Source organism: Nannobrachium achirus (assembly GCF_963921795.1).
Source record: "Nannobrachium achirus genome assembly, chromosome: 14".
Lineage (NCBI taxonomy): Eukaryota > Metazoa > Chordata > Actinopteri > Myctophiformes > Myctophidae > Nannobrachium > Nannobrachium achirus.
In genome coordinates, this window is record NC_137821.1 from 4,929,579 (window position 1) to 4,955,922 (window position 26,344).

A 26,344-nucleotide genomic window follows, 5' to 3' on the forward strand; every position below is an offset into this window, starting at 1 on the left:
CAGAGAGACACAGTGGAGGAGAGAGAGGTTTATATAGTACAGAGCTGTCTCACAGAGAGACACAGTGGAGGAGAGAGAGGTTTATATAGTACAGAGCTGTCTCACAGAGAGACACGGTGGAGGAGAGAGAGGTTTATATAGTACAGAGCTGTCTCACAGAGAGACACAGTGGAGGAGAGAGAGGTTTATATAGTACAGAGCTGTCTCACAGAGAGACACAGTGGAGGAGAGAGAGGTTTATATAGTACAGAGCTGTCTCACAGAGAGACACAGTGGAGGAGAGAGAGGTTTATATAGTACAGAGCTGTCTCACAGAGAGACACAGTGGAGGAGAGAGAGGTTTATATAGTACAGAGCTGTCTCACAGAGACACAGTGGAGGAGAGAGAGGTTTATATAGTACAGAGCTGTCTCACAGAGAGACACAGTGGAGGAGAGAGAGGTTTATATAGTACAGAGCTGTCTCACAGAGACACAGTGGAGGAGAGAGAGGTTTATATAGTACAGAGCTGTCTCACAGAGAGACACAGTGGAGGAGAGAGAGGTTTATATAGTACAGAGCTGTCTCACAGAGAGACACAGTGGAGGAGAGAGAGGTTTATATAGTACAGAGCTGTCTCACAGAGAGACACAGTGGAGGAGAGAGAGGTTTATATAGTACAGAGCTTCTCACAGAGAGACACAGTGGAGGAGAGAGAGGTTTATATAGTACAGAGCTGTCTCACAGAGAGACACAGTGGAGGAGAGAGAGGTTTATATAGTACAGAGCTGTCTCACAGAGAGACACAGTGGAGGAGAGAGAGGTTTATATAGTACAGAGCTGTCTCACAGAGAGACACAGTGGAGGAGAGAGAGGTTTATATAGTACAGAGCTGTCTCACAGAGACACAGTGGAGGAGAGAGAGGTTTATATAGTACAGAGCTGTCTCACAGAGAGACACAGTGGAGGAGAGAGAGGTTTATATAGTACAGAGCTGTCTCACAGAGAGACACAGTGGAGGAGAGAGAGGTTTATATAGTACAGAGCTGTCTCACAGAGAGACACAGTGGAGGAGAGAGAGGTTTATATAGTACAGAGCTGTCTCACAGAGAGACACAGTGGAGGAGAGAGAGGTTTATATAGTACAGAGCTTCTCACAGAGAGACACAGTGGAGGAGAGAGAGGTTTATATAGTACAGAGCTGTCTCACAGAGAGACACAGTGGAGGAGAGAGAGGTTTATATAGTACAGAGCTGTCTCACAGAGAGACACAGTGGAGGAGAGAGAGGTTTATATAGTACAGAGCTGTCTCACAGAGAGACACAGTGGAGGAGAGAGAGGTTTATATAGTACAGAGCTGTCTCACAGAGAGACACAGTGGAGGAGAGAGAGGTTTATTTTAGTACAGAGCTGTCTCACAGAGAGACACAGTGGAGGAGAGAGAGGTTTATATAGTACAGAGCTGTCTCACAGAGAGACACAGTGGAGGAGAGAGAGGTTTATTTAGTACAGAGCTGTCTCACAGAGAGTCACAGTGGAGGAGAGAGAGGTTTATATAGTACAGAGCTGTCTCACAGAGAGACACAGTGGAGGAGAGAGAGGTTTATATAGTACAGAGCTGTCTCACAGAGAGACACAGTGGAGGAGAGAGAGGTTTATATAGTACAGAGCTGTCTCACAGAGAGACACAGTGGAGGAGAGAGAGGTTTATATAGTACAGAGCTTCTCACAGAGAGACACAGTGGAGGAGAGAGAGGTTTATATAGTACAGAGCTGTCTCACAGAGAGACACAGTGGAGGAGAGAGAGGTTTATATAGTACAGAGCTGTCTCATAGAGAGACACAGTGGAGGAGAGAGAGGTTTATATAGTACAGAGCTGTCTCACAGAGAGACACAGTGGAGGAGAGAGAGGTTTATATAGTACAGAGCTGTCTCACAGAGAGACACAGTGGAGGAGAGAGAGGTTTATTTTAGTACAGAGCTGTCTCACAGAGAGACACAGTGGAGGAGAGAGAGGTTTATATAGTACAGAGCTGTCTCACAGAGAGACACAGTGGAGGAGAGAGAGGTTTATTTAGTACAGAGCTGTCTCACAGAGAGACACAGTGGAGGAGAGAGAGGTTTATATAGTACAGAGCTGTCTCACAGAGAGACACAGTGGAGGAGAGAGAGGTTTATCAGAGCTGTCTCACAGAGACACAGTGGAGGAGAGAGAGGTTTATATAGTACAGAGCTGTCTCACAGAGAGACACAGCAGAGCTGTCTCACAGAGAGACACAGTGGAGGAGAGAGAGGTTTATATAGTACAGAGCTGTCTCACAGAGAGACACAGTGGAGGAGAGAGAGGTTTATATAGTACAGAGCTGTCTCACAGAGAGACACAGTGGAGGAGAGAGAGGTTTATCAGAGCTGTCTCACAGAGACACAGTGGAGGAGAGAGAGGTTTATATAGTACAGAGCTGTCTCACAGAGAGACACAGTGGAGGAGAGAGAGGTTTATATAGTACAGAGCTGTCTCACAGAGAGACACAGTGGAGGAGAGAGAGGTTTATATAGTACAGAGCTGTCTCACAGAGAGACACAGTGGAGGAGAGAGAGGTTTATATAGTACAGAGCTGTCTCACAGAGAGACACAGTGGAGGAGAGAGAGGTTTATATAGTACAGAGCTGTCTCACAGAGAGACACAGTGGAGGAGAGAGAGGTTTATATAGTACAGAGCTGTCTCACAGAGAGACACAGTGGAGGAGAGAGAGGTTTATATAGTACAGAGCTGTCTCACAGAGAGACACAGTGGAGGAGAGAGAGGTTTATTTTAGTTCAGATGAGGGACCAGGGGTGAGAAAGAAGTACAAATATATTTATATGAAAGTGCAAATATAAGCCCCATTTCCACTGTAGGGCCAACCCAGAACTAGAACCAGAACTTTCCAGAACCAAGAACTTTCAAGAACCTGTGAAGTTCCGGGATCAAGTTCTGCTTATGTTTCCATATAACCAGAACTAACTGGGAAGGTCCCAGAAAAACAATCATTCATTAGTGTGCAATAAGTGTTAAATCATGGCTTTATATTATGAATAGTACTGTAATAACTTCTTGGTCGCCTCGTCTTGATTGTTTAAACATGACGTCATGGGCCGCTATGCTCGATAACAAGCTTGAAGCTTATTGATACCGGCTACTCAATACATTTATTATCGGGTTTGTAGCGTGCCCTTTTTCGAGCTCCATCCCTAATTTTAACTGGGGACCCCCCCACCCTATGAGCACTAAGTGTTGAGGCATTACATTTTGTATAACATGCGAGGCTATTTTCACAATTTCTGCCTCTAATATTTGACAATTTGTCATTTTAAAGGTATTGAAACAAGAAACAAGAACTTCGAAGAAGTGAATTTCCGGGACCAAGTTCTGCTTACGTTTCCATATAACCAGATCTAACTGGGAAGGTCCCAAAAAAAGAGCAGCAGCGCTGCTGGCCCCTCCTAGGTAGAACTCAAGTTTAGTTCTACCTCAGGAGCAGGACCTAAAAAAGGTTCCAGGAACCTTGTCTGGAACCGGGCTGTGTGCAACGGAAACAAAACCAGAACCAGAAAAATGAAAAATAGGTTCAGGTTCCTGAAGGTTCTGGTCCCACCTTGCAGTGGAAAAGGGGCTATACGGTACATACAGAATAAGGTGATAATAGCATTCTAAACAAATAATGTACAAACCTTAAACTAAACATGAATATTTTAAAATGTACTTTGCAACTTGAGTATTTGTTGAGTATAGAGTTTCCCACGTTCATGAAATTCCTGGAAATATTTTAAAATGATAAAAGTACTGGAAACGTTTTGGAATTGATCAAGGGCCCTGGAAGGTCCTGGAAAAAATAGCTATGCATTGTCTTTGGTTATTGATTTTGTTAATACCTCTGAAATGACAAATTAAACATTGGCCAAATTGTCAAATATTAGAGGCAGAAATTGTGAAAATAGCAGATCTACATGCTCACAACGCCTCGCAATGCGAGGCGTTTTGAGCATGTAGATCTGCTATTTTCACAAGAAAACCGTCTTATACAATGTATCAGGCACGTGCACACATAGACATCAAAGGGGGCTTGAGCCCCTGCCATTTTATCCGTCTGTAAAAAGTGCCCTCTCCAGACCATGAATGCAGTTTTTACTATGGTGAAAGAAATGCAAATGCCCCTCTTTCCATGCCATACCTGAAGGCAGCGTTCAAGAGAATTGCCTTGTCCAAACTCTCCTGAACTTGAATGCAGCATCTTATGTTGAAAGAATTGCCCTCTCTGTGTAGAAATCCATGACGTTACACAGTGGTGTGATATGGATTTTTGGGGTGTTGGTGCCCCTCTAAATTTGTGACGTGATGATTCATGTGCGTGCATGTGAGGCGCGCGTTCATGCAGCTAAATAAGTCTGGGCTCTCCGAGCCCAACCGAGCCCACGGCATCTCACCCCTGCCGTTACGCCACATCTCCAGTATTCACTTGATTATGCTTAGTTCAGTGTGGGATCACGCACTGCAAATAGCCGACCTCCAAGCTCACAACGTCACAGCGCGTCCCTGTACTGTATACTCTGTCCATTATGTGTGGTGATGGCAAAGAGTCGCTCTACACCAGGGTTTCTCAAAGTGGGTGCCGTGGCACCCTGGCCACAATAGGCAGTTTAAGCTTGGCGATTTTCAGGACGGCAACGCCAGGCGGAGAAACCACACTGACACACTGCTGCTGTTCAACCTGAGCAACTTCTGATCTTGACAACAGACATTCAATATCAACTATTATTATAAGACATAGTAGTACATTTGGCCCTATAGCCAGGCTATTTGAAAATAGATGATCTACAAGCTCACAGCGTGTCTCGCTGTGACGCTCTCATAACGGGCACATGCGCAAAGCAATGTGAGTGAGCTTGTATTGTAGGAGTGAAGCGATGAAGCGTGTAGCCTTCAGTCAGCTGTTCAACTTCTCAACGTGCAATGCCCTCCGTTGCGGCGGCCGGGTGAAGTTTCTCTAGGAGCGTATATACTGTACCACGCGTCTCACCACGCTAGGAGCGTATATACCACGCGTCTCACCACGCTAGGAGCGTATATACCACGCGTCTCACCACAGTCACCAGCCAACAAAGAAGAGGTACGAATTAACTGAAACATGCGCTGAGGCTGAGCGCTCCCCAAAATAACACATTTGGGGAATTGATTACATGAAACACGCACCTAGGCATGCAGTCTAAAATGTCTCTACTTTTTTATTATTCAACTTTCGACTTTCCCTGATGGGAGTCGACTTATGTAATCAAGTTGATTGAATAAATGTGTGGGTTAATGCCCTACCACTTAGTAAAACGGACCAGCACTGTACTTGATGCGTTCTCCTTCGATCTATGTTATTAACTCTATATTTCCAGTCCTGGGACATTGTGGTGAGGACCTGTGTATAATGTTATTACCTCTATGTCTCAGGCCTGGGACATTGTGGTGAGGACCTGTGTATAATGTTATTACCTCTATGTCTCAGGCCTGGGACATTGTGGTGAGGACCTGTGCCTACACCAACCACACGGTGCTGCCCGAGGCTCTGGAGCGCTGGCCCATCGACCTGTTCCACAACCTGCTGCCACGCCACCTGGAGATCGTCTACGAGATCAACAGGAGACACCTGGAGGTACGCTGGAGGTCTTTTAGATCACCTGGAGGTACGCTGGAGGTCTGTTAGATCACCTGGAGGTACACTGGAGGTCTGTTAGATCAACAGGAGGTACACTGGAGGTCTGTTAGATCACCTGGAGGTACGCTGGAGGTCTGTTAGATCACCTGGAGGTACGCTGGAGGTCTGTTAGATCAACAGGAGGTACACTGGAGGTCTGTTAGATCACCTGGAGGTACGCTAGAGGTCTGTTAGATCACCTGGAGGTACGCTAGAGGTCTGTTAGATCACCTGGAGGTACGCTAGAGGTCTGTTAGATCAACAGGACACACATGGAGCTACGGTAGAGGTCCATGAGCAGACATCAGCGGAGACAAAATATTAAAACGTTTACTGGTAAATTGGAGATACAAGGTTTCTGTTTCCGTCGGCAACAAGTTGTTTAAGTAAATGAGTGTATTCCACGTGGATGTAATTTTATCCTACAATCATTGTAGCGCTGAAACATGACGGTCATACCTCACAACCGTCATGCTTCCACCTCCAGCTGGTTTGGAGCAGTTTAGCTAAGTTGCCACGTACATTTACACAAACGCACAAACACGTACATTTACACAAACGTTCAGATTTAGAAAGTGAAGTGCTTACTGGAGGCTCACGGATGTCACATTATGGGCCACTCAAGCAGAATCTTCCCCTATCTTCCGTATTGTTAAATAAAAAAGCATTTTAATCCGATCATTTTCTGTTTTCCCTTGGATTTCCTGCCCTGGTTTTCCCCCAAACTGTGCATCAGTCCATCTATCATTATTATAACGTGCTTAGTTTTACCTGATTGTCCGAGAGGTCTTTTAGTGCAGCTAAGCACGTCACAACTGATAGATGGGGGGGGGGAAACCAGGGCAGGAAATACAAGGAAAAACAAAACATGATCAGATTAACATGCTTTTTTATTAACAATACGAACATAGTGGTAATTCTGCTTGAGCGCACAATATTGTGACATCCGTGACTTTGTGACTGCTCCAAACCAGCTTGAGGTGGAAGCATGACGTGAGATGCCACCGTCATGTTTCTGTGCCATGGCGTTGGTCCGAAATCTCATTGTTCCTGCATCCCATTAGGCAGAATCTGACGATGTTAACCTGGTGAAAAATACTATGCCTAAACCTAAACCTAACCTCAGTAAAACTATGCCTAAACCTAACCCAAACCCTAACCATAACCTCCATAAAACTATGCCTAAACCTAACCCTAACTAAATTAGGACTAATGAGATTTCAGACTTATGGGCAGTCCCCCGTGTTTCATGGCTGCAATCAATAGCTCACAAGAGAGCTTGTAGATCTGCTGTTTTCACTACGTCTTGAGCATGTGTTTTCTAATTTATGGGATTTCTCTCCCGACCAACTGTTTGGGAACCAGTGTTCTAAATCATAGTTTTTTTCCTCTCTATCTCTCCCTCTCTCTCCCTCTCTCTCTCTCTCTCTCTCTCTCTCTCTCTCTCTCTCTCTTTCTCTCTCTCTCTGCCGTTGCAGCGCATCTCCAAGCTGTTCCCCGGGGACGCGGAGCGGCTGCGTCGCATGTCTCTGATCGAGGAGGGAGACTGCAAGAAGATCAACATGGCTCATCTCTGCATCGTGGGATCGCACGCCGTCAACGGGGTGGCTCGCATCCACTCTGAGATCATCAAGGATACTGTGTAAGGTTTACTTTATAGAACCATCCACTCTGAGATCATCAAGGATACTGTGTAAGGTTTACTTTATAGAACCATCCACTCTGAGATCATCAAGGATACTGTGTAAGGTTTACTTTATAGAACCATCCACTCTGAGATCATCAAGGATACTGTGTGAGGTTTACTTTATAGCAGGGGTCTTCAACCAGGGGTCCGGGACCCCTAGGGGGTCCTCAGAGATACTACAGGGGGCCACCAAATCTTTGTGCGAGGCGTTGAGAGCTTGTAGATCTGCTATTTTTGACAAATAGGTTTGGTGTAGAGGTAAAAAAAAAAGAGCAGACCAAGTACAGAGTGAAAGGCGAAGTTTAGTAAGTATCAACGATTTAAGTGGTTTAAAAGTCTGAAAAAAGAAAACACACATCAACACAAATCTAACATAGACTGATGACGGTGCTGTCAAACAAGTTAATGAATCTATGAAATCGATGAAAATCTGTATCACACATTAAATAATAGAGGGGGTCCCTGCTTCATGTCTCTCTCAGCTAAGGGGTCCCTGGCCTGAAAACATTGAAGACCCCCTGCTTTATAGAACCATCCACTCTGAGATCATCAAAAATACTGTGTAAGATTTGAGTAACGAAGTACCTTTACTTAAGTGCTCTGTACTTTAGGTATTTCCGATTTCCAATACTTCTACTTCTACTGCACTACACCTCAGATCCAAATATTGTACCTTTACTCCACTACATTTATTAGAAAACTTTAGTTACTAGTTACTTAGTAGATTATGATTATTATTACAAAACATACATTAACCTCTTCAGCCCTATCTATTTCGGTCATTTGAACTTGAGTACTTTCTACTTTTGGTACTTTAAGTACATTTTGATGTCCATACCTTTGTACTTTTACTCAAGTACACATCCATTAGAGGGGGGGGGGGGGGGGATAGCAGATTTACAAGACCACTTTGAGATCATTAAAGATACTGTGTTTTAACAACAAGGGTTCATATTTTAGATTGTAATCAGAGAAAAGAAAAGATGAGTGTTAGAATGTTTTCATTTACTGCTTTCTATTATTTTAGTGATTTTAATTTCAGTGTGTGGCATGGGTACAAGTGGCTAAACATGTCTTTTTAGACTCAATAAGCCCATTCCCAAGATGCACCACGATTGTTCATGGGCAGATGTGACTTATGGGGGCTGGTAGTGTTACTGTAGGGCAGGGGTTCCCAAACGTTTTTTGTCTCAGGGCACCCCATAAAAATGTTGTGAATCCGAGGCACCCCTGGGCCCTACATTATAATTTTCACTCCCAGCACCTTATATTTATAGCATATTGTCGTTGTCGGGTGGAAACCTTTTATGTCCAAAACCGTTCGTTTTGTATCATCTATAAAATGTACTAAACAGCAGATCTACAAGCACACTACGCCTTGCGATGCGAGGCTTGTGTGCTTGTAGATCGGCTGTTTTCACTAGTTTTGTGTGACAGTCTTGTTTGATGAAGCAGGGCTTTGCTTTACCAAAAGACGTACACATTTGAAACTTGGAGATATTTTTCTGCCCGACAGTGACAATATTTTAGTGATTATGTTGCAAGGAAAACGTTGAGATAACAGCCATTTTGGTTAGAACTGACTGAAAATAACTTTGTACCAAATATTATCAAATGATCTCGTGGCACCCCTGGACTGCCGCTGTGGCACCCCAGGGTGCCCCGTCACCCACTTTGAAAACCCCTGCAGTAGGGTTAGGATAGTAATAAAGGGTTAGGGTTAATAATAGTAATAAAGAGGTATTATTTAACCACTTGTTGTGTTTGGGTCCTCCAGGTTCAAGGACTTCTACGAGGTTGACCCAGAGAAGTTCCAGAACAAGACCAACGGCATCACGCCCAGACGCTGGCTGGTCATGTGCAACCCTGGCCTGGCCGAGGTCATCGCTGAGGTACACTTCTATCACCTTTGACCTTTAACCAGAGGTACCCGTGGTGAATGGTGCTTTGATATTGTGCCTTTATCCAAGGCGCCTTACACACACACACACACACACACACACACACACACACACACACACACATTCATTACATTCACCCATTCACACACACACACACAGACACACACACACACACACACACACACACACACACACACACACACACACACACACACACACACACACATATACACCGATGGCAGAGGAAACCATGCAAGGCACCAACCTGCTCATCAGGAGCAACTAGAGGTTCAGAGTCTTTGGTAAGAAGGTCATGTTCTATGCCCTTAACTCTGGGTTCATGTGGATGTTGTGTTTTGGGTCCATTTGGTTCCATTTGTAAACTGTCAGAGTTTTAGACATGTATAGGTCAATTTAGACCCTGTGGTGGAAAAATCCATATAACAATCATTGTGGTATTAATATATTACATGTATTAGATGATGCAATTTAAAGGGGGGTGATAGTGCATGCACAAATCCACTCTAGCCCAGGTGCTGGACAAACGGCAATACAAGAAAAGGATAGAGTCCGCAACACTGGTAATACTCAGCTCAGCAGAGCTGAGTATTACCAGTGTTGCGGACTCTATCCTTTTCTTTTCCATGATGCAATTTAAACCCTCTGCAGGGTTGACATCATCACCTGTTCCTCCCTGACAAACCCCTTACAAACAGCCGACTCACACAATCCTATTTCAAATATGCCGACTGTGTGTGTGTGTGTGTGTAACTATAGAATAGAGACCATCTAAGGAGTGTCCATCTGTTGTTACCTCTCTGTACATCTTCTGTCTATGTATAAATGTGTGTGGGACATGGGTGTTTGGGGGCTGATGGGGGAAGCTCTGGAGGGAGACACAAGTCTCTCTCTCTCTCTGCTATAAAGTATGAAGTCTGATTCCTGACAATGCAGTCCTGCATCTTCCGGATTTGTTTGACTTAATTATAGTAGTTATAGTACAGCACAGTTCCATTACAACCCCCATAAAGGAACCCACAGAGTCCCTGGAATCCACTTTGAGAACCACTGACCTGCACTGTCCACACGTAGACGTTTCTATTGAACTTTGGTAAAATAAATACCTCAGCATCCATTGGAATGGAAACCATGTAACTGTACTATACTATTGTCTTGTCTTAAATGTATGCATTGACCTGAGCAAAACCATTTCTCTGTGTGGATAATAACTTGACTAATCTAATCACAGGTAAACATATGTTAACAGTGAAATGACTGTTGAAAAGATTCAGAGCATCAAGCTCATAGTCAATATATTTCCCTGTGTGATGATTTTAAATGGATGACATTCCTTGTCTTGTAGAGGATTGTGTGATGATATTAAATGTAGGACATGTCTTGTCTTGTAGAGGATTGTGTGATGATATTAAATGGAGGACATGTCTTGTCTTGTAGAGGATTGTGTGATGATATTAAATGGAGGACATTTCTTGTCTTGTAGAGGATTGTGTGATGATATTAAATGGAGGACATGTCTTGTCTTGTCTTGTCTTGTAGAGGATTGTGTGATGATATTAAATGGAGGACATGTCTTGTCTTGTAGAGGATTGTGTGATGATATTAAATGGAGGACATGTCTTGTCTTGTAGAGGATTGTGTGATGATATTAAATGGAGGACATGTCTTGTCTTGTAGAGGATCGGAGAGGATTACATCCGTGATCTGGTCCAGCTGAAGAAGCTTCTCAAGTTCGTGGACGACGATACCTTCATCCGTGACGTGGCTAAAGTCAAACAGGTGAGAGAAAACCTTTGTGTGTTTGTCTCCCCTTCATAGATCTCAGAGGAGTCTTGCTTTTCTAGTTCGCATTTTAGATTTGAGTTAGAGAAAAGAAAGGTTGAGTTTTAAAATGTTTTAATGTACTGCTTTCTATCGTTTTAACGTTTTCAACTATTTTGATTTCAGGGGGGGCATACGTACAAGTGGCGAAATAGTGTTTTTGCCACTTGTGTTTTTAGACACAATAACTCCATTCCCAAGATGCACCACGATCTTTCATGGGCAGATGTGACTTATGGGGGCTGGTGTAAAATAGAAATAAAGAAATTGTCGGCTTATTGTGTCTGAAAAGACATATTCCCACCCACTGAATTCAAAATCAGTAAAATGGCTAAAACGATGGAAAGCATTTCTTTTCTTTTCTCTTCTAATATATGAACCCTTGTTGTAAAAAACAAAGTTGTCCTTTAACTCTCATCATTACTGTGTGTGGCTGTGGTGTTTCAGGAGAACAAGATGAAGTTTGCTGTGCACCTGGAGGAGCACTACAAGGTGAAGATCAACCCCAACTCCATGTTCGACGTGCAGGTGAAGAGGATCCACGAGTACAAGAGACAGCTGCTCAACTGTCTGCACATCATCACCCTGTACAACCGTAAGGCTTCTCTGGTTCATTAACTCATTTCCTGCTGTCCCCGTCGAAACTGGAGATTTCCCGCTGTACCAACCTGCTATGCCCGTAGATCCCGGAAATGTAATTAGCTTTAATCATTATGAAACAATTAAAAGTATGATCGCTGTTTATCGCGATTATTATCGATTCGGACTCTTTTGCATTGTAAACAAGGAAGCTGCTGCACGGCCATAGCATGGTCTTTTTTCACGCAGATTTTATTTATTTGGAAGCTGTTATGATTCTTTTACCCGCCTGCATATGATCTGCGCACATATCGTCTGCTATGTGCGCGACGTGCCCTCGCAGGACCATAGCGCACAGCTCTGCGTTTACATGAGTTTTTCTGTAAACCGTGGCAGATACAGCCTGACAACGAATATGTCTTTTTCCAATGGGATTGTTTTTTTTAGAAAGCTGTGCGCGATGTGCGCACGTGCCCACGTTAAAAGGTAAGGACAATTTGGTAGTTTGGCAGTTCAGCTATGTTTAAAATGGCAGCAAAATCGTTAAGCTAACATCATCACGCTGTACAACCGTAAGGCTTCTCTGGATTTTTAACGCATACTCTGCCATAAATCAAAATTTCTTCTTCTCTTTCGAATCAGACTGCCGGACCTTTCTGACCTTTTAGCGTGCACGATAGTGCATGGATCATGCACCACCGTTCACAGCTTTCAAAAAAAATAAAAAACTCTGCTTGGAAATCTGTCCAGGCATTCATGATATATTGTAGAGTCCATAATGTGTTCTTCATATGTAAACAAACATGGCTGCCAAGGTTGAAAGATGGAGTAGTTCTGGGGTCGAACATGCATTTACGGTTCGCAATCACTGCCGAAACCAAGTCAGAAGTCAGGATTTAAAAGAAAAGCAACGCCCCCAACATAGGATATAACTCTTGTGAATGACCAGGGAAAGAGTCAAACTAACACATCAACACCAGTACAGTTTGGGTTGTGTTTAAAGAGCAGTTTTAGTTTTGCCCACATTCAACTCTTAGGTAGTCGTCTGTGCACTAATGGTGCGTTGCTCACAAGACTAGTTAAGGTAGTAAGAACTGGAGAGGTTTCACACATGCACATTACTACTGTATGTGGGTGTAAATACACTGTGACGTAACACCCATACATCAGCTGACCGATTGGACGGGTTATTTAAGGTCACCCAAGTTTGTGTTCCCTCTGCGCATGCGTCCCTGGTTTCTCGTTATGTTCTGTTTGCGTTATCATGTTTCTATATCCCTGCTCTTAATGGTTAATGATTGTCCAAACGCCATTATATTCACACATTCTGTAATAAAACATTGGTTCAATACATTCTTGAGTTATATGACTGAACTGTGTGACATGAGAGATGTGTGTTTAAGGGATCATGTTCTCTCTGTTCTGTGTTAAACAAAGATGCGCACACACACGCACGCACGCACGCACGCACACACGCACGCGCGCACGCACGCACGCACACACACACACACACACACACACACACACACACACACACACACACACACACACACACACACACACACTGTATTGACAACATACTCATAACATGGTGACATCAGAGTTCATAAATACTTTATTTGTATTCTTTTTAATCAGGCATCAAGAAGGAACCCAACAAGTCCTGGACCCCCAGGACCATTATGATTGGAGGAAAGGTAAAGCATATTACTGTACTTTACTTGAGTATTTCCGATTTACAATACTTTTACTTCTACTCCTCTACATCTCTGATCCAAATATTGTACTTTTTACTCCACTACATGTATTTGAAAACTGTCTCTGGTCGTGTCCTACTTTGTTTTGGTGTAAGCTTTACTGATTACGGTAAGGTCTGTCATGATTGTGGCATTTTTCATGACGATTAATTGCCACTGAAATAATTGCGATTCTTTTTGTGTTTTTGTTCTTGACAATTACATTTCTGTTAGGCTTGTAGGCTTTGAAGTTGTACATGACACATATGACACATAACATCTGCTATTTCCACAATTTTTGAAAATGAAATTATATGAACTTTCTTTTTTTTTCTTTTTTTTTTTTTACATTTTAACATTAAATGTTTATGACGATTATGTCAAATAATCGCGATTAGACCATGTAATTATAGTGACGCTCCATGTAGTAGTGTTGGTTCATTCTGAACCCTGTGGTAGTGATGCTTCATGTCGCCCCCTGCAGGCGGCTCCAGGGTACCACACGGCTAAGATGATCATCCGTCTCATCACGGCCATCGGAGACGTGGTCAACGTGGACCCCGTGGTGGGGGACCGTCTCAAGGTCATCTTCCTGGAGAACTACAAGGTCACGCTGGCTGAGAAAGGTCGGCTAGCCTTCACCTTCATAGTTGTAACCCATTTAGGCCTAGAATTTTTGAATGCTTTAGCCATTGAAAAATAGCAGATATACAAGCTCACATTGCGGCACCGAGTGCCGCGATGTGAGGTTTGGCTGACACCTCATGTTTCCCAACGCCTCTCAGCCGGTGTATAATAATAGTTAATAATAATAATAGTTACCTACTCCTCCCGCGAGGGAAATTCAGTATTTGCAGCCCAACCCAGCTGCTTCTCAGGCCACAAGGAGCGCGTGAGCAATTAGGGGTTAAGAGTCTTGCTCAGGGACACACATCGACATTGCTATCCTGGCCGGGAATCGAACCAGGGACAACCAGGGGAACTGGTTCCCCATTCAGCTATGGCCGCCCCTAAATAATACCCCGGTAACCACTCGCCTCTTGTGGCTTATTGCTTTAGCAAGACACCCCAACTGGATCCGTATCTGCGTGGCGTAGTAGCTGACCCTTTAGGAGACTGAAAGCAGGTTGGAATATATCATCTCAATCTCTCTGTCTCCCTGTCTCCCTGTCTCTCTCTCCTTCTCTCTCTCTCTCTCTCTCTCTCTCTCTCTCTCTCTGTGTCTCGGTCTCTCTCTCTCTCTCTCTCTCTCTCTCTCTCTCTCTCTCTCTCTCTGTGTGTGTGTCTGGGTGTCTCTCTCCCAGTGATCCCGGCCTCGGACCTGTCGGAGCAGATCTCCACTGCGGGCACCGAGGCGTCGGGTACGGGCAACATGAAGTTCATGCTGAACGGGGCGCTGACCATCGGCACCATGGACGGTGCCAACGTGGAGATGGCAGAGGAGGCGGGCGAGGAGAACCTCTTCATCTTCGGCATGAGGGTGCCCGACGTGGAGGCCCTGGACAAGAAGGGGTGAGACATTATTTTGTAGGGGGTCCCCAGATCATTAGCTTAACCCATTCAGAAAGGGTACACAGTATTGTGTATCATTAGTTTATGCTTTAACTATTGAAAAATAGCAGATATACGAGATGTAGATCTGCTATTTTTGCACACATTTTCATGACTTTTTCAAAAAATAGCAGATCTACAAGGCAGCTCGCAGCGCGGCACTCGGTGCCGTGCTGTGAGCTTGTATATCTGCTATTTTTCACTGGTTAAAGCATTCAATAATCTCACTCAACAGTAAACAAAAACCAACATAGAGTTTAAGTGTATAGAGAGGGTTTATGCACATTTCTAAAGTGACAATTTAAGGACTTTTTGATACCTCTAAAATTACAAATTAAACATGGGCCAAATTGTCAAATATTAGAGGCAGAAATTGTGAAAATAGCAGATCTACAAGCTCACAACGCCTCGCAACGGCCAGTGCAACAACGGTTGAAGTGACGCGAGTCACACTTTGCAAATGAATTCCGTCTTAACATTTGAATGTTCCCTGTTCAAGTCAAAATGTGTCAAATTAATTCACTATTCATGTCCATATATGGAGATCCCTGATGTCATCAATATTACAGTAAGCCTATATCTTGGAATGCCCATACATGGACATTAGAGGTGTGCATTGACACTGCCCTCACGATTACAATTCGATTGCGATTCACCAGCTAATGATTCAATTCGATTCGAACATTTTCATCAGTTAATACAATAGATATACTGAACAACATATTGTATTTAGAATGACAGTACATTTCCCCACCAGATATGATGCCATGTTCTAATGCAGTGTTTCTGAACCATCCCAACCCTAACCCTTTCTGCATGGGCACACTTTTCATGTCCCAAGAATCCATGGGCACACTTTTCATGTCCCAAGAATCCATGGGCACACTTTTCATGTCCCAAGAATCCATGGGCACACCAACATAATACGGGGGGTGTAAATATCGTCACTGTCGGGAAGAAACCTTGCATCTCCAAGTTTCAAATTTGTATATTTCTTTGCATAGTAAAGCCCTGCTTCATCATACAAGGCTGTCGCACAACAGTAGTGAAAACAGCAGATCTACAAGCACACAACGCCTCGCACGCGAGGCGTTGTGTGCTTGTAGATCGGCTGTTTTCACTAGTTTAAGTCATTTTTAAAATGATAAATACAAATACTGGCTTTCAAACAGTTTCAAGGGGCACACCTGACCCTTCTCAGGGGCACACCAAAGGTCCCCAGGCACAGTGGTTGAGAAACACTGTTCTAATGACTACAATAATGTCATGTGCCCACCAGATATGATGCCATGTCGTACTACAATCGTATCCCGGAGCTGAAGCAGGCCATGGACCAGATCTCCTCCGGGTTCTTCAGCCCTGAGCAGCCCGATCTCTTCAAAGATATCGTCAACATGCTACTGCATCATGACAGGTTAGTATGTCAACATGACATGTTAGTATGTCAGCATGTTATTGCACCATGACAGATTCCCTGCAAGCCAAATTACTTCATGAAAACGTCCTCAGCCCATATGGGGATGATCTTGACGACATTATCAGGACGTCATATGGACTTTTTTGTTTGAGAGGATTATTGTTATTGTTTGTAATGTAATGTAATGTGAAATACGAGCATGTAAGGTTATATTCTGTGACATATCTGACTAGTTATGATATTTATCTGGACCCTCTCTGATTAATCCAGGACGTCCGTTTTTGTGGGCAGGATTTATGTAGGTTGAAATCAGGTGATATTCTAGGCCAGATCTGACTAGTCATGGTTTGACTTGATCTGGCCATGTTGATATGTCAACATGCTACTGCACAATGACAGGTTGGTATTAATGACAGTTCAATCAATTCAATTTCAATTCAAAGGGGCTTTATTGTCATGTTTCCATTGGGTATGCGGTCAGCTTCAGGCTTGGCTCAGGGAAGAGGACCAAATAATTCACTACTTTGTATTAGTTTGTTTTCTATGGTAGGTACTGTCAATGTGTATTTAGTTATTGAATAATTACTGTTTTAGGTTTACTTGTCAATTTTGTAATTTGACCCCAGGAAGAATAGCAGTGACTAATGCCAAAGCAAGTTTCAAAACATAATAAAAAAAGTTGAAAATGGGGAACATGTACACAGTTGGAGAGAGGGTACAGCATTGTGTAAACAGAGCTATGTCGTAATTTTTCATTTTATATATACAGGGTATAATGCTACAATATAAGGGTATAAAGGGTACAAATAGCTTTGGGTACAAAGAAAGAAATCTGATTTAATGTGTGTTTAAAGGCAGCAGCTCTGTTTCATACTGTATGTGCAGCAGGTCTAGATGTTTCATACTGTATGTACAGTAGATGTTTCATACTGTATGTACAGTAGGTCTAGATGTTGCATACTGTATGTACAGTAGGTCTAGATGTTTCATACTGTATGTACAGTAGGTCTAGATGTTGCATACTGTATGTACAGTAGATGTTTCATACTGTATGTACAGTAGATGTTTCATACTGTATGTACAGTAGATGTTTCATACTGTATGTACAGTAGGTCTAGATGTTTCATACTGTATGTACAGTAGGTCTAGATGTTTCATACTGTATGTGCAGCAGGTCTAGATGTTTCATACTGTATGTGCAGTAGATGTTTCATACTGTATGTACAGTAGGTCTAGATGTTTCATACTGTATGTACAGTAGGTCTAGATGTTTCATACTGTATGTACAGTAGGTCTAGATGTTTCATACTGTATGTACAGTAGGTCTAGATGTTTCATACTGTATGTACAGTAGGTCTAGATGTTTCATACTGTATGTACAGTAGGTCTAGATGTTTCATACTGTATGTGCAGTAGGTCTAGATGTTTCATACTGTATGTGCAGTAGGTCTAGATGTTTCATACTGTATGTGCAGCAGGTCTAGATGTTTCATACTGTATGTACAGTAGATGTTTCATACTGTATGTACAGTAGGTCTAGATGTTTCATACTGTATGTACAGTAGGTCTAGATGTTTCATACTGTATGTACAGTAGGTCTAGATGTTTCATACTGTATGTACAGTAGGTCTAGATGTTTCATACTGTATGTGCAGCAGGTCTAGATGTTTCATACTGTATGTACAGTAGATGTGTCATACTGTATGTACAGCAGGTCTAGATGTTTCATACTGTATGTACAGTAGGTCTAGATGTTTCATACTGTATGTGCAGCAGGTCTAGATGTTTCATACTGTATGTACAGTAGATGTTTCATACTGTATGTACAGTAGGTCTAGATGTTTCATACTGTATGTACAGTAGGTCTAGATGTTTCATACTGTATGTACAGTAGGTCTAGATGCTTCATACTGTATGTACAGTAGGTCTAGATGTTTCATACTGTATGTACAGTAGGTCTAGATGTTTCATACTGTATGTGCAGCAGGTCTAGATGTTTCATACTGTATGTACAGTAGATGTTTCATACTGTATGTGCAGCAGGTCTAGATGTTTCATACTGTATGTACAGTAGATGTTTCATACTGTATGTGCAGTAGGTCTAGATGTTTCATACTGTATGTGCAGCAGGTCTAGATGTTTCATACTGTATGTACAGTAGGTCTAGATGTTTCATACTGTATGTGCAGCAGGTCTAGATGTTTCATACTGTATGTACAGTAGATGTTTCATACTGTATGTACAGTAGGTCTAGATGTTTCATACTGTATGTACAGTAGATGTTTCATACTGTATGTGCAGTAGGTCTAGATGTTTCATACTGTATGTACAGTAGATGTTTCATACTGTATGTGCAGCAGGTCTAGATGTTTCATACTGTATGTACAGTAGATGTTTCATACTGTATGTACAGTAGATGTTTCATACTGTATGTACAGCAGGTCTAGATGTTGCATACTGTATGTACAGTAGGTCTAGATGTTTCATACTGTATGTGCAGCAGGTCTAGATGTTTCATACTGTATGTACAGTAGGTCTAGATGTTTCATACTGTATGTACAGTAGATGTTTCATACTGTATGTACAGTAGATGTTTCATACTGTATGTGCAGCAGGTCTAGATGTTGCATACTGTATGTACAGTAGGTCTAGATGTTTCATACTGTATGTGCAGCAGGTCTAGATGTTTCATACTGTATGTACAGTAGATGTTTCATACTGTATGTGCAGCAGGTCTAGATGTTGCATACTGTATGTACAGTAGATGTTTCATACTGTATGTGCAGCAGGTCTAGATGTTTCATACTGTATGTACAGTAGGTCTAGATGTTTCATACTGTATGTGCAGCAGGTCTAGATGTTTCATACTGTATGTACAGTAGATGTTTCATACTGTATGTGCAGCAGGTCTAGATGTTGCATACTGTATGTACAGTAGATGTTTCATACTGTATGTGCAGTAGCTCTAGATGTTTCATACTGTATGTGCAGCAGGTCTAGATGTCAATCCATGGTTTATAGTCCTTAGGGTGGTTGTAGTCTTCTTTTATTGAAACATTCACACATCTTGCTGCTGTGTTCGCACATTGTTGTATTTCTCCCAGTAGGTATTTTGTCATTGGTCATGTTTTCAATTTCACTTTGGGTGTTATCTGTGGGGAGTATATTTGGGTGCGTTCGGAAACCCGCACCGGGTGTGTGCTCAGTGTAGTGAGTGCAGTGGGCGTGACTTTGGAGAGTGCGTTCAGTGTGGCTTATTTACGAACGACCAGTCTTAACAGGCAGCTGTGTGCTTGCTCGCTTTTTCACTCTGAACTCTGAAGGTAAACTTTCTGAAAAGCAGCAGTTGCTGAGTATGCTAACGTAACGTTGCTATTAGGAGATGTAGGTCTAATTCACAACATTCGCATACCTGCTGTTAATTTACATGTTGATGTGTGTGAAACTATCAAGCCCAAACGACCAATTAAGCTGCAAGTGCTGTATTTTGCGGTCATTTCCTCCATTGTTCACAGCTGAGAAGCATTCGAGACACGGCCATGGAAACCAACCAATCAGAACACCGCACCACACCACCACACCGCCAAACCCCATCTTCTGAGTAGGGTTGGTGAGTGCGTGCACTCAACACACCAGTGCACCGCGCACTGGATTTCCGAACGACAACGCACCAAGTGCACCGAATAAACAAACGACAACATGGCACACCAGTGCGTTGAGTGCGCATTTCCGAACGCACCCTTTGTCTCTGCGGTCTTGGCATAGTGGGCAGATGGTTAGAAAGTGCAACTCTGTTTCCAGCACATTTTAATAATAATAATAATAATAAAAAAACTTTATTTGTACAGCACCTTTCATGACATGAAATGCAGCTCAAAGAGTTTTACAGAGCAGAAAATGAAGCTCAAGTGCGTAACAGCAAAACATGCACATGAATACAGTAAAGAAATAGGTCTTGAGCTGTGCTTTAAAGCTCTCCACAGAGGCTGCCTGTCTTAGGTGTAGTGGGAGTTTATTCCAAGCTTTCGGTCCGTAGAAGCAGAAAGCTGCTTCACCATATTTTTTATATTTCATGGTAGGCACATCGTTTAGGTCAGCACTAGAAGACCTGAGTGTGCGGTTTGGAACGTATCTATGCATGCAGTGGGTGCATAGCCTGTCTTCCTTTGGGAGCGGGGTCTGTCTGTTGGCGGCCCTTCTCTATTGCAAGGCTGTGTTCGTCCAGTCTGTACCTGGCAGGGACGTGCTGGCCATTGGGAAAAGCGGGACAACTCTCGAACGGCCGGTTCATTCCTGGCCGGTCAAGGCAGGCCATTAGGAAAAAGAAAAAAAAAAGATGTCGGCCTTCGTTCCAATTTGTTGGCTGGGCGGCCAACAAAGTAAATCGTCACTGTCGGGAAGAAACCTTGTATCTCCAAGTTTCAGATTTGTACGTTCTTTCGCAAAGTAAAGCCCTGCTTCACCATACAAGGCCGTCGCACAAAAGTAGTGAAAACAGCAGATCTACAAGCACACAACGCCTTGCACCGTGAGGCGTTGTGTGCTTGTAGATCGGCTGTTTTCACTAGTTTGAATCATTTTTAAAATGATAAATACAAAACAAACGGTTTTGGACATACAAGGTTTCCACCCGTCAACGATGAAATATAACTCATGTAATTGGCCCACTGGCTTGTCACTTTGTCACATATCTTTGAGTAGCAGCAGCGCTATAGAGAGAGCTCTCTCTCTATTGCGTGCAATGAGGGTCTCTCCAACTCTTTTTTCCAGGCTGAATCAGGGGCCCAGCACGTCCCTGGTACCTGGTCGAGGCTTTCCTAAGTTTCATATCAGAGACATTGCGTCACCACTGAATAAGCACTCTGGGACCTGCTGACACTTATCATCATGACCTTGTTGTAATCCTACACTCTGTGCCTCCGTGCACTGAACTGACACAGCAGGACTGACTGTCCCTTTCTCTGCGTCCTGCACATGTCACCTCTCTGCCTCCCAGACTGCTGTGTGGAATGTGGAGACCCAAAAGAGAGATTAGACGTTTGCCCCGGGACCCAAACTAGTGACAGCAGATCTTCAAGCTCACGACGTGTCCCTTCACGCCGCGTTGTAGATCAGCTATTTTCACTACTTCTTAAACATTTGTTTTCTAATTTATGGAATTTCTCTGATTTCTCTTTGTTTTCTTCATGAAATTAAAAAAATCTTTTTTTTTTTTAATGTTTTGATGTAATAATTAACTCATTGAGTGCCTATCCCGAATTAGTTCAGGATATATTATCGCATACCAGAGTGCCTATCCCAAACTAGTTCGGGATATAAAAAATAAATAAAATAAAAAATAAAATTTAAATTTTTTTTTGGACCCCATCAAATCTAGTGAACATGATTTCAATCGCGATTTTGCATGTTCCACCCCCATACAACCCCATCTAACATACAGGGCAGCCATGTTTGTTTACATAACATGTAAAACATAATGGCGATTATCTCAAGAATGCCTGAACGGATTTCCAATCGGATTTTTTTGTTTGAAAGCTGTGAACAAACTGCACAAATCCACTCCAATGCAATCCAGGATTGCATTGGATTTTTTAGAGCTCATTCTTCTCTGTTTTTTTCCCATGCATGAGGTGTGCAAGGTTTAATCATGGCTAAGTTGACGAAAATAAGGCTTCTAAAATGCTTGGTAGCCAATAGCTAACTTCAAGCTAACTTCATCCTCTTCCTGTACAGGAAGAGGATGAAAGTGTTCAGGCAAGTCATGGCTGCAGGGCTTCTGCATATACCAGCATATCTCTATGGGATTTTCTATGGCCACTGGGCGCCCTCTAGTGGTGAAAGGGTGGCACTAAATGAGTTAAAAGAAAATGTAAAAAAAAAAACACAAATTGGTCCCGACCCAGTGTTATAGGTTCATAGTTTACACCTGGTGTTCTAGTTCCTTTTAGACTCTATATTGAGTTAATCCTTATAGAAAATACAAAAAAAAATATTTTAAAATCCTAATGGTTTTCTGGAAAACATATGTTTCTTTATCTGTCTTTGTGGTGCTCAAAGTTTTTAATGTCAAGGACCCCCAGAGTTATATGTATGGCCATGACCCCCATCTCGGTAATAAATAAACAACGAGCAATAAATAAAATGACGGCATGAGGTCGACTGCGGTTAAAACCATACACTCACTCCCAATCTTCTGCTGTAATCTGAAAACTTCAGCTGCTATCCTAGTTGCTTAGAGGTTACACAGAAGCTACTGTAGGTTCCACAGTTTTCCTGTGGTGCCATGATTTTGTTCTCCCTTAAACATGATGATCAGGTATTAATAATACCTGATAATACCGTATTATGATTATACTAGGAGGAAGAGTTTTTACAAATACACAGGGAAGACAAATCTGCACATTATAACCCCATCTAGAGTAATGTTAACTTCATAGACACATACAAAACAGAAACAGTAAAAAAAAACTATGGCACCACCCCTTTAAGGTTACACAGAAGCTAGGTTTGACAGTTTAGCTGCTATCCTACAGTAGTTTCTTATAGCCTAGGTTAGACAGAAGCTAGGTTTGACAGTTTAGCTGCTATCCTACAGTAGTTTCTTATAGCCTAGGTTAGACAGAAGCTAGGTTTGACAGTTTAGCTGCTATCCTACAGTAGTTTCTTATAGCCTAGGTTAGACAGAAGCTAGGTTTGACAGTTTAGCTGCTATCCTACAGTAGTTTCTTATAGCCTAGGTTAGACAGAAGCTAGGTTTGACAGTTTCTTTGAGGAGCCGTAACCGTCCTCTCTGCTCTCCATCCATGTGACCATGGTTCACCCTGTCGCTTGTTGACTAAAGGTTCATGTGATTTACTCTGATGTTGAACTTTGTACTTGCATACATTGTGGATGAGAGTGTATGATAAACGTTTACTGTACATTAAGAAAGTGCAGCATATCTGTCCACTTCTTAAACCCTTACGCTGGCTCCCTGTAAGGTCAAAGCACTGGTTTAAAACATACTGCTGTTGGTCTATAAAGCACTTTGAATTGTCTTACAGTGTAAATCCTATGATTGTGTGTATTGTGCGTCTTGCAGTGTACATCCTATGATTGTGTGTATTGCAGGTTCAAGGTGTTTGCAGACTACGAGGCTTACATCAAATGTCAAGATAAAGTCAGTGCTCTGTACAAGGTCAGTACACTTACAGTTACTACACCTTAATGTACCCCGTTCTGTGACCTGAAACCAAATGGAACTGAGAGTACAAATGGAACCAAATGGAACTCTGAACTTTTAAAGTCCATGCAAGCTTCCACACCGACACGGATAAAAAAAAAAGCGTTATTCGCTCTTGTTTCGAATTTAGCGAACATTCAAAACTCTCAAAAAAGTAAATGGGTTAAAGACAGTTTGCCAGAGTTGTTTTGGTTTTATTAATTTCTAATGATACCAAAACATCAGAATTTTACGTAATGTGTTGTGAGCTTTTTCTCACCACTTGTATAAGGAAGTAAGGTGTTAATTTTAGGAGAGAAAAAAATAAGTTGAAATGAAGAAATTAGGCTTCATATACAACAGGCCTACTAGCTAATAATAACAAATCTTTTATTTTCTTCCTCTCCACATTTCTTGACAGAATCCCAAAGAATGGACCAAGAAGGTGATCCACAACATCGCGGGCTGCGGTAAGTTCTCCAGCGACCGCACCATCGCCCAGTACGCCCGGGAGATCTGGGGTATGGAACCCACCCTGGAGAAGATAGGCGCCCCCGACGACCCCCGCTAAGCCAGCAGCACCCAGAAACCTCTAACCCTTCCCCTCCGGTGTTTAAAGTATCTCTGTAGTTATTATTGATGACTGAACCTTTACACTTGTGAGCATTCTTTTCCACATACCAGCAAACCACGTACAGTAGTATCCATGGAAACAGCCTTTTACACAGCCATTATGCACTGAATATAGACACCAGGGAGGATCCTTTCTGTCCGTTAACTGTTGAGCTGCACCCAAACGGTCCCATCCTAATGTACAGTACGCTTTAAGACAGAATAAGACATAATAAAGCCATAATAAGAAATAATGTGTTGGTAATTAGAACTAATATGTTTTATTAGACAGAAACAAAGACAGAATAGCAGAAAGAGCGAATACATTCTCTGGCACCGGCACCTGCCGCGGCAGGTACCGCCGCACGACCGGCAGTTCGCACGGCAGTCGCAGTGCATTGCCTCCGATAGGACTGGCAGTTCGACCGGCAGTCCCAGCAGTAGGCCGCGGCAGCACCAGCGATGCCGGTCCTACCTACAGTTCCGTGAGGCGGCCGTCGGTCCTATCGCCAGCGATGCAGCACGACTGATGGTCAAACTGGCGGTCGGCAGGTAATAAATAAAACCCTGTCCGACTTCGACTGAAAACGAAAGATTTCAGTCAAAAGGTCAGCAGTAGGACCGGCAGCCGCCACACGGACCGGCAGGTCCCGTCGCGGTAAACTGCCCGTCCGTGCGGTGGTGGCTGCCGTGGCAGTTACCAGCGATGCCGGTCCTACCTACAGTTCCGTGCGGCGGCCGCCGGTCCTATCTGGCCGGGCGATGCAGCACGACTGATGGTGCGAACTGACGGTCGGCAGGTGCCGGTGCCAGAGAATGTATTTGCTCTTTCTGCTATTCTGTCTTTGTTTCTGTCTAATAAAACATATTAGTTCTAATTACCAACACCATTTCTTATTATGGCTTTATTATGTCTTATTATGTCTTAAAATGTACTGTAAATTAGGATGGGACCATCCAAACTATTCTGTCTTCCATGAAAGGAGACCACATGGATAGGTATTTATATAAACTAAATGATATACATGAAAGGAGACCACATGGATAGGTATTTATATAAACTAAATGATATACATGAAAGGAGACCACATGGATAGGTATTTATATAAACTAAATGATATACATGAAAGGAGACCACATGGATAGGTATTTATATAAACTAAATGATATACATGAAAGGAGACCACATGGATAGGTATTTATATAAACTAAATCATATACATGCACATTCTCCTGTCAAAAGCATTGTGATTTTGGCCCGCTTTATTATTATTTTTTGCCTTGCCAGGGAAGCTGTATTTTCGTCTTCACGCAATACGTTATCAGCCTCGCGTAGCCAGATAATATCACTGTATGGACATTAGTCTGTTCTTCTCTGTATTATTATTATTATTATATTTTTTTCTCCAAAGGGCGGTTACAAAAAAGATTCAAACTGACTCTATTGGTTAGACCTATAACCAATCAGAGTAGTGCAAAGGTGATACACCCGCCCTACATTTGCATACTGGGCCCTGGTTGGTTCCTCACGACATGTGAGCCGTGAAATATTTGAATAACTGAGCGGGAGCAGACCTGATCTACCGAGCGCAAATTTTCTTTGCAATGGCAGACTGGTCTGGCAACGCCAGGCTAATACGCTATCGTTCCGATTAATAATAAATAAACCCCTGTCCGACTTCGACTGAAAACGAAAGATTTTGGTCAAAAGGTCCTTTTCGACCATAAAATGATATCCCTCGCGACTTCTGAAAAGCATTGGAACGAATGAGAGTTCGGAAATTTGCACGTCGGAAAACACAACTGACCGAACATTTCGGAGAAAGTATAGAATTAAGAACCTATAAAGGCTGATTTACACTCCGCCGTGCGAGGGGGGCGAAACGGTCGAGAACAGCAGACCTACAAGCTCACAAACCGTCGCGGACGCGACGGTTTGTGAGCTTGCAGGTCTGCTGTTCTCTCGGTGCGAGACGACAAGTATGAAGCGGGCCTAAAGTACTGTACCAACCTGGCCCAAAATCACACCCCATGTCACTGTTACACACCTCTATTCAGAAACACCTCCATTCAGAAACACCTCCATTCAGAAACACCTCTATTCAGAAACACCTCCATTC

General features: G+C 42.8%; 1 protein-coding gene across 1 annotated transcript in view; it reads left to right on the top strand.

Moving 5' to 3' along the window:
* Positions 1–24,413, top strand: part of LOC308298699 (glycogen phosphorylase, muscle form) — a 62,350-nt gene extending 37,937 nt beyond the window's left edge. Inside the window, exons 10-20 of the mRNA XM_080742344.1 lie at positions 5,513–5,659; positions 7,180–7,343; positions 9,166–9,280; positions 10,985–11,086; positions 11,576–11,723; positions 13,346–13,404; positions 13,928–14,069; positions 14,748–14,955; positions 16,274–16,408; positions 23,522–23,588; positions 24,034–24,413. Coding sequence (XP_080598470.1) covers positions 5,513–5,659; positions 7,180–7,343; positions 9,166–9,280; positions 10,985–11,086; positions 11,576–11,723; positions 13,346–13,404; positions 13,928–14,069; positions 14,748–14,955; positions 16,274–16,408; positions 23,522–23,588; positions 24,034–24,183 — 1,437 coding nt within the window. The 3' untranslated portion in view covers positions 24,184–24,413. The remainder of the gene's footprint in view (positions 1–5,512; positions 5,660–7,179; positions 7,344–9,165; positions 9,281–10,984; positions 11,087–11,575; positions 11,724–13,345; positions 13,405–13,927; positions 14,070–14,747; positions 14,956–16,273; positions 16,409–23,521; positions 23,589–24,033) is intronic.
* Positions 24,414–26,344: the final 1,931 nt, after the last annotated feature.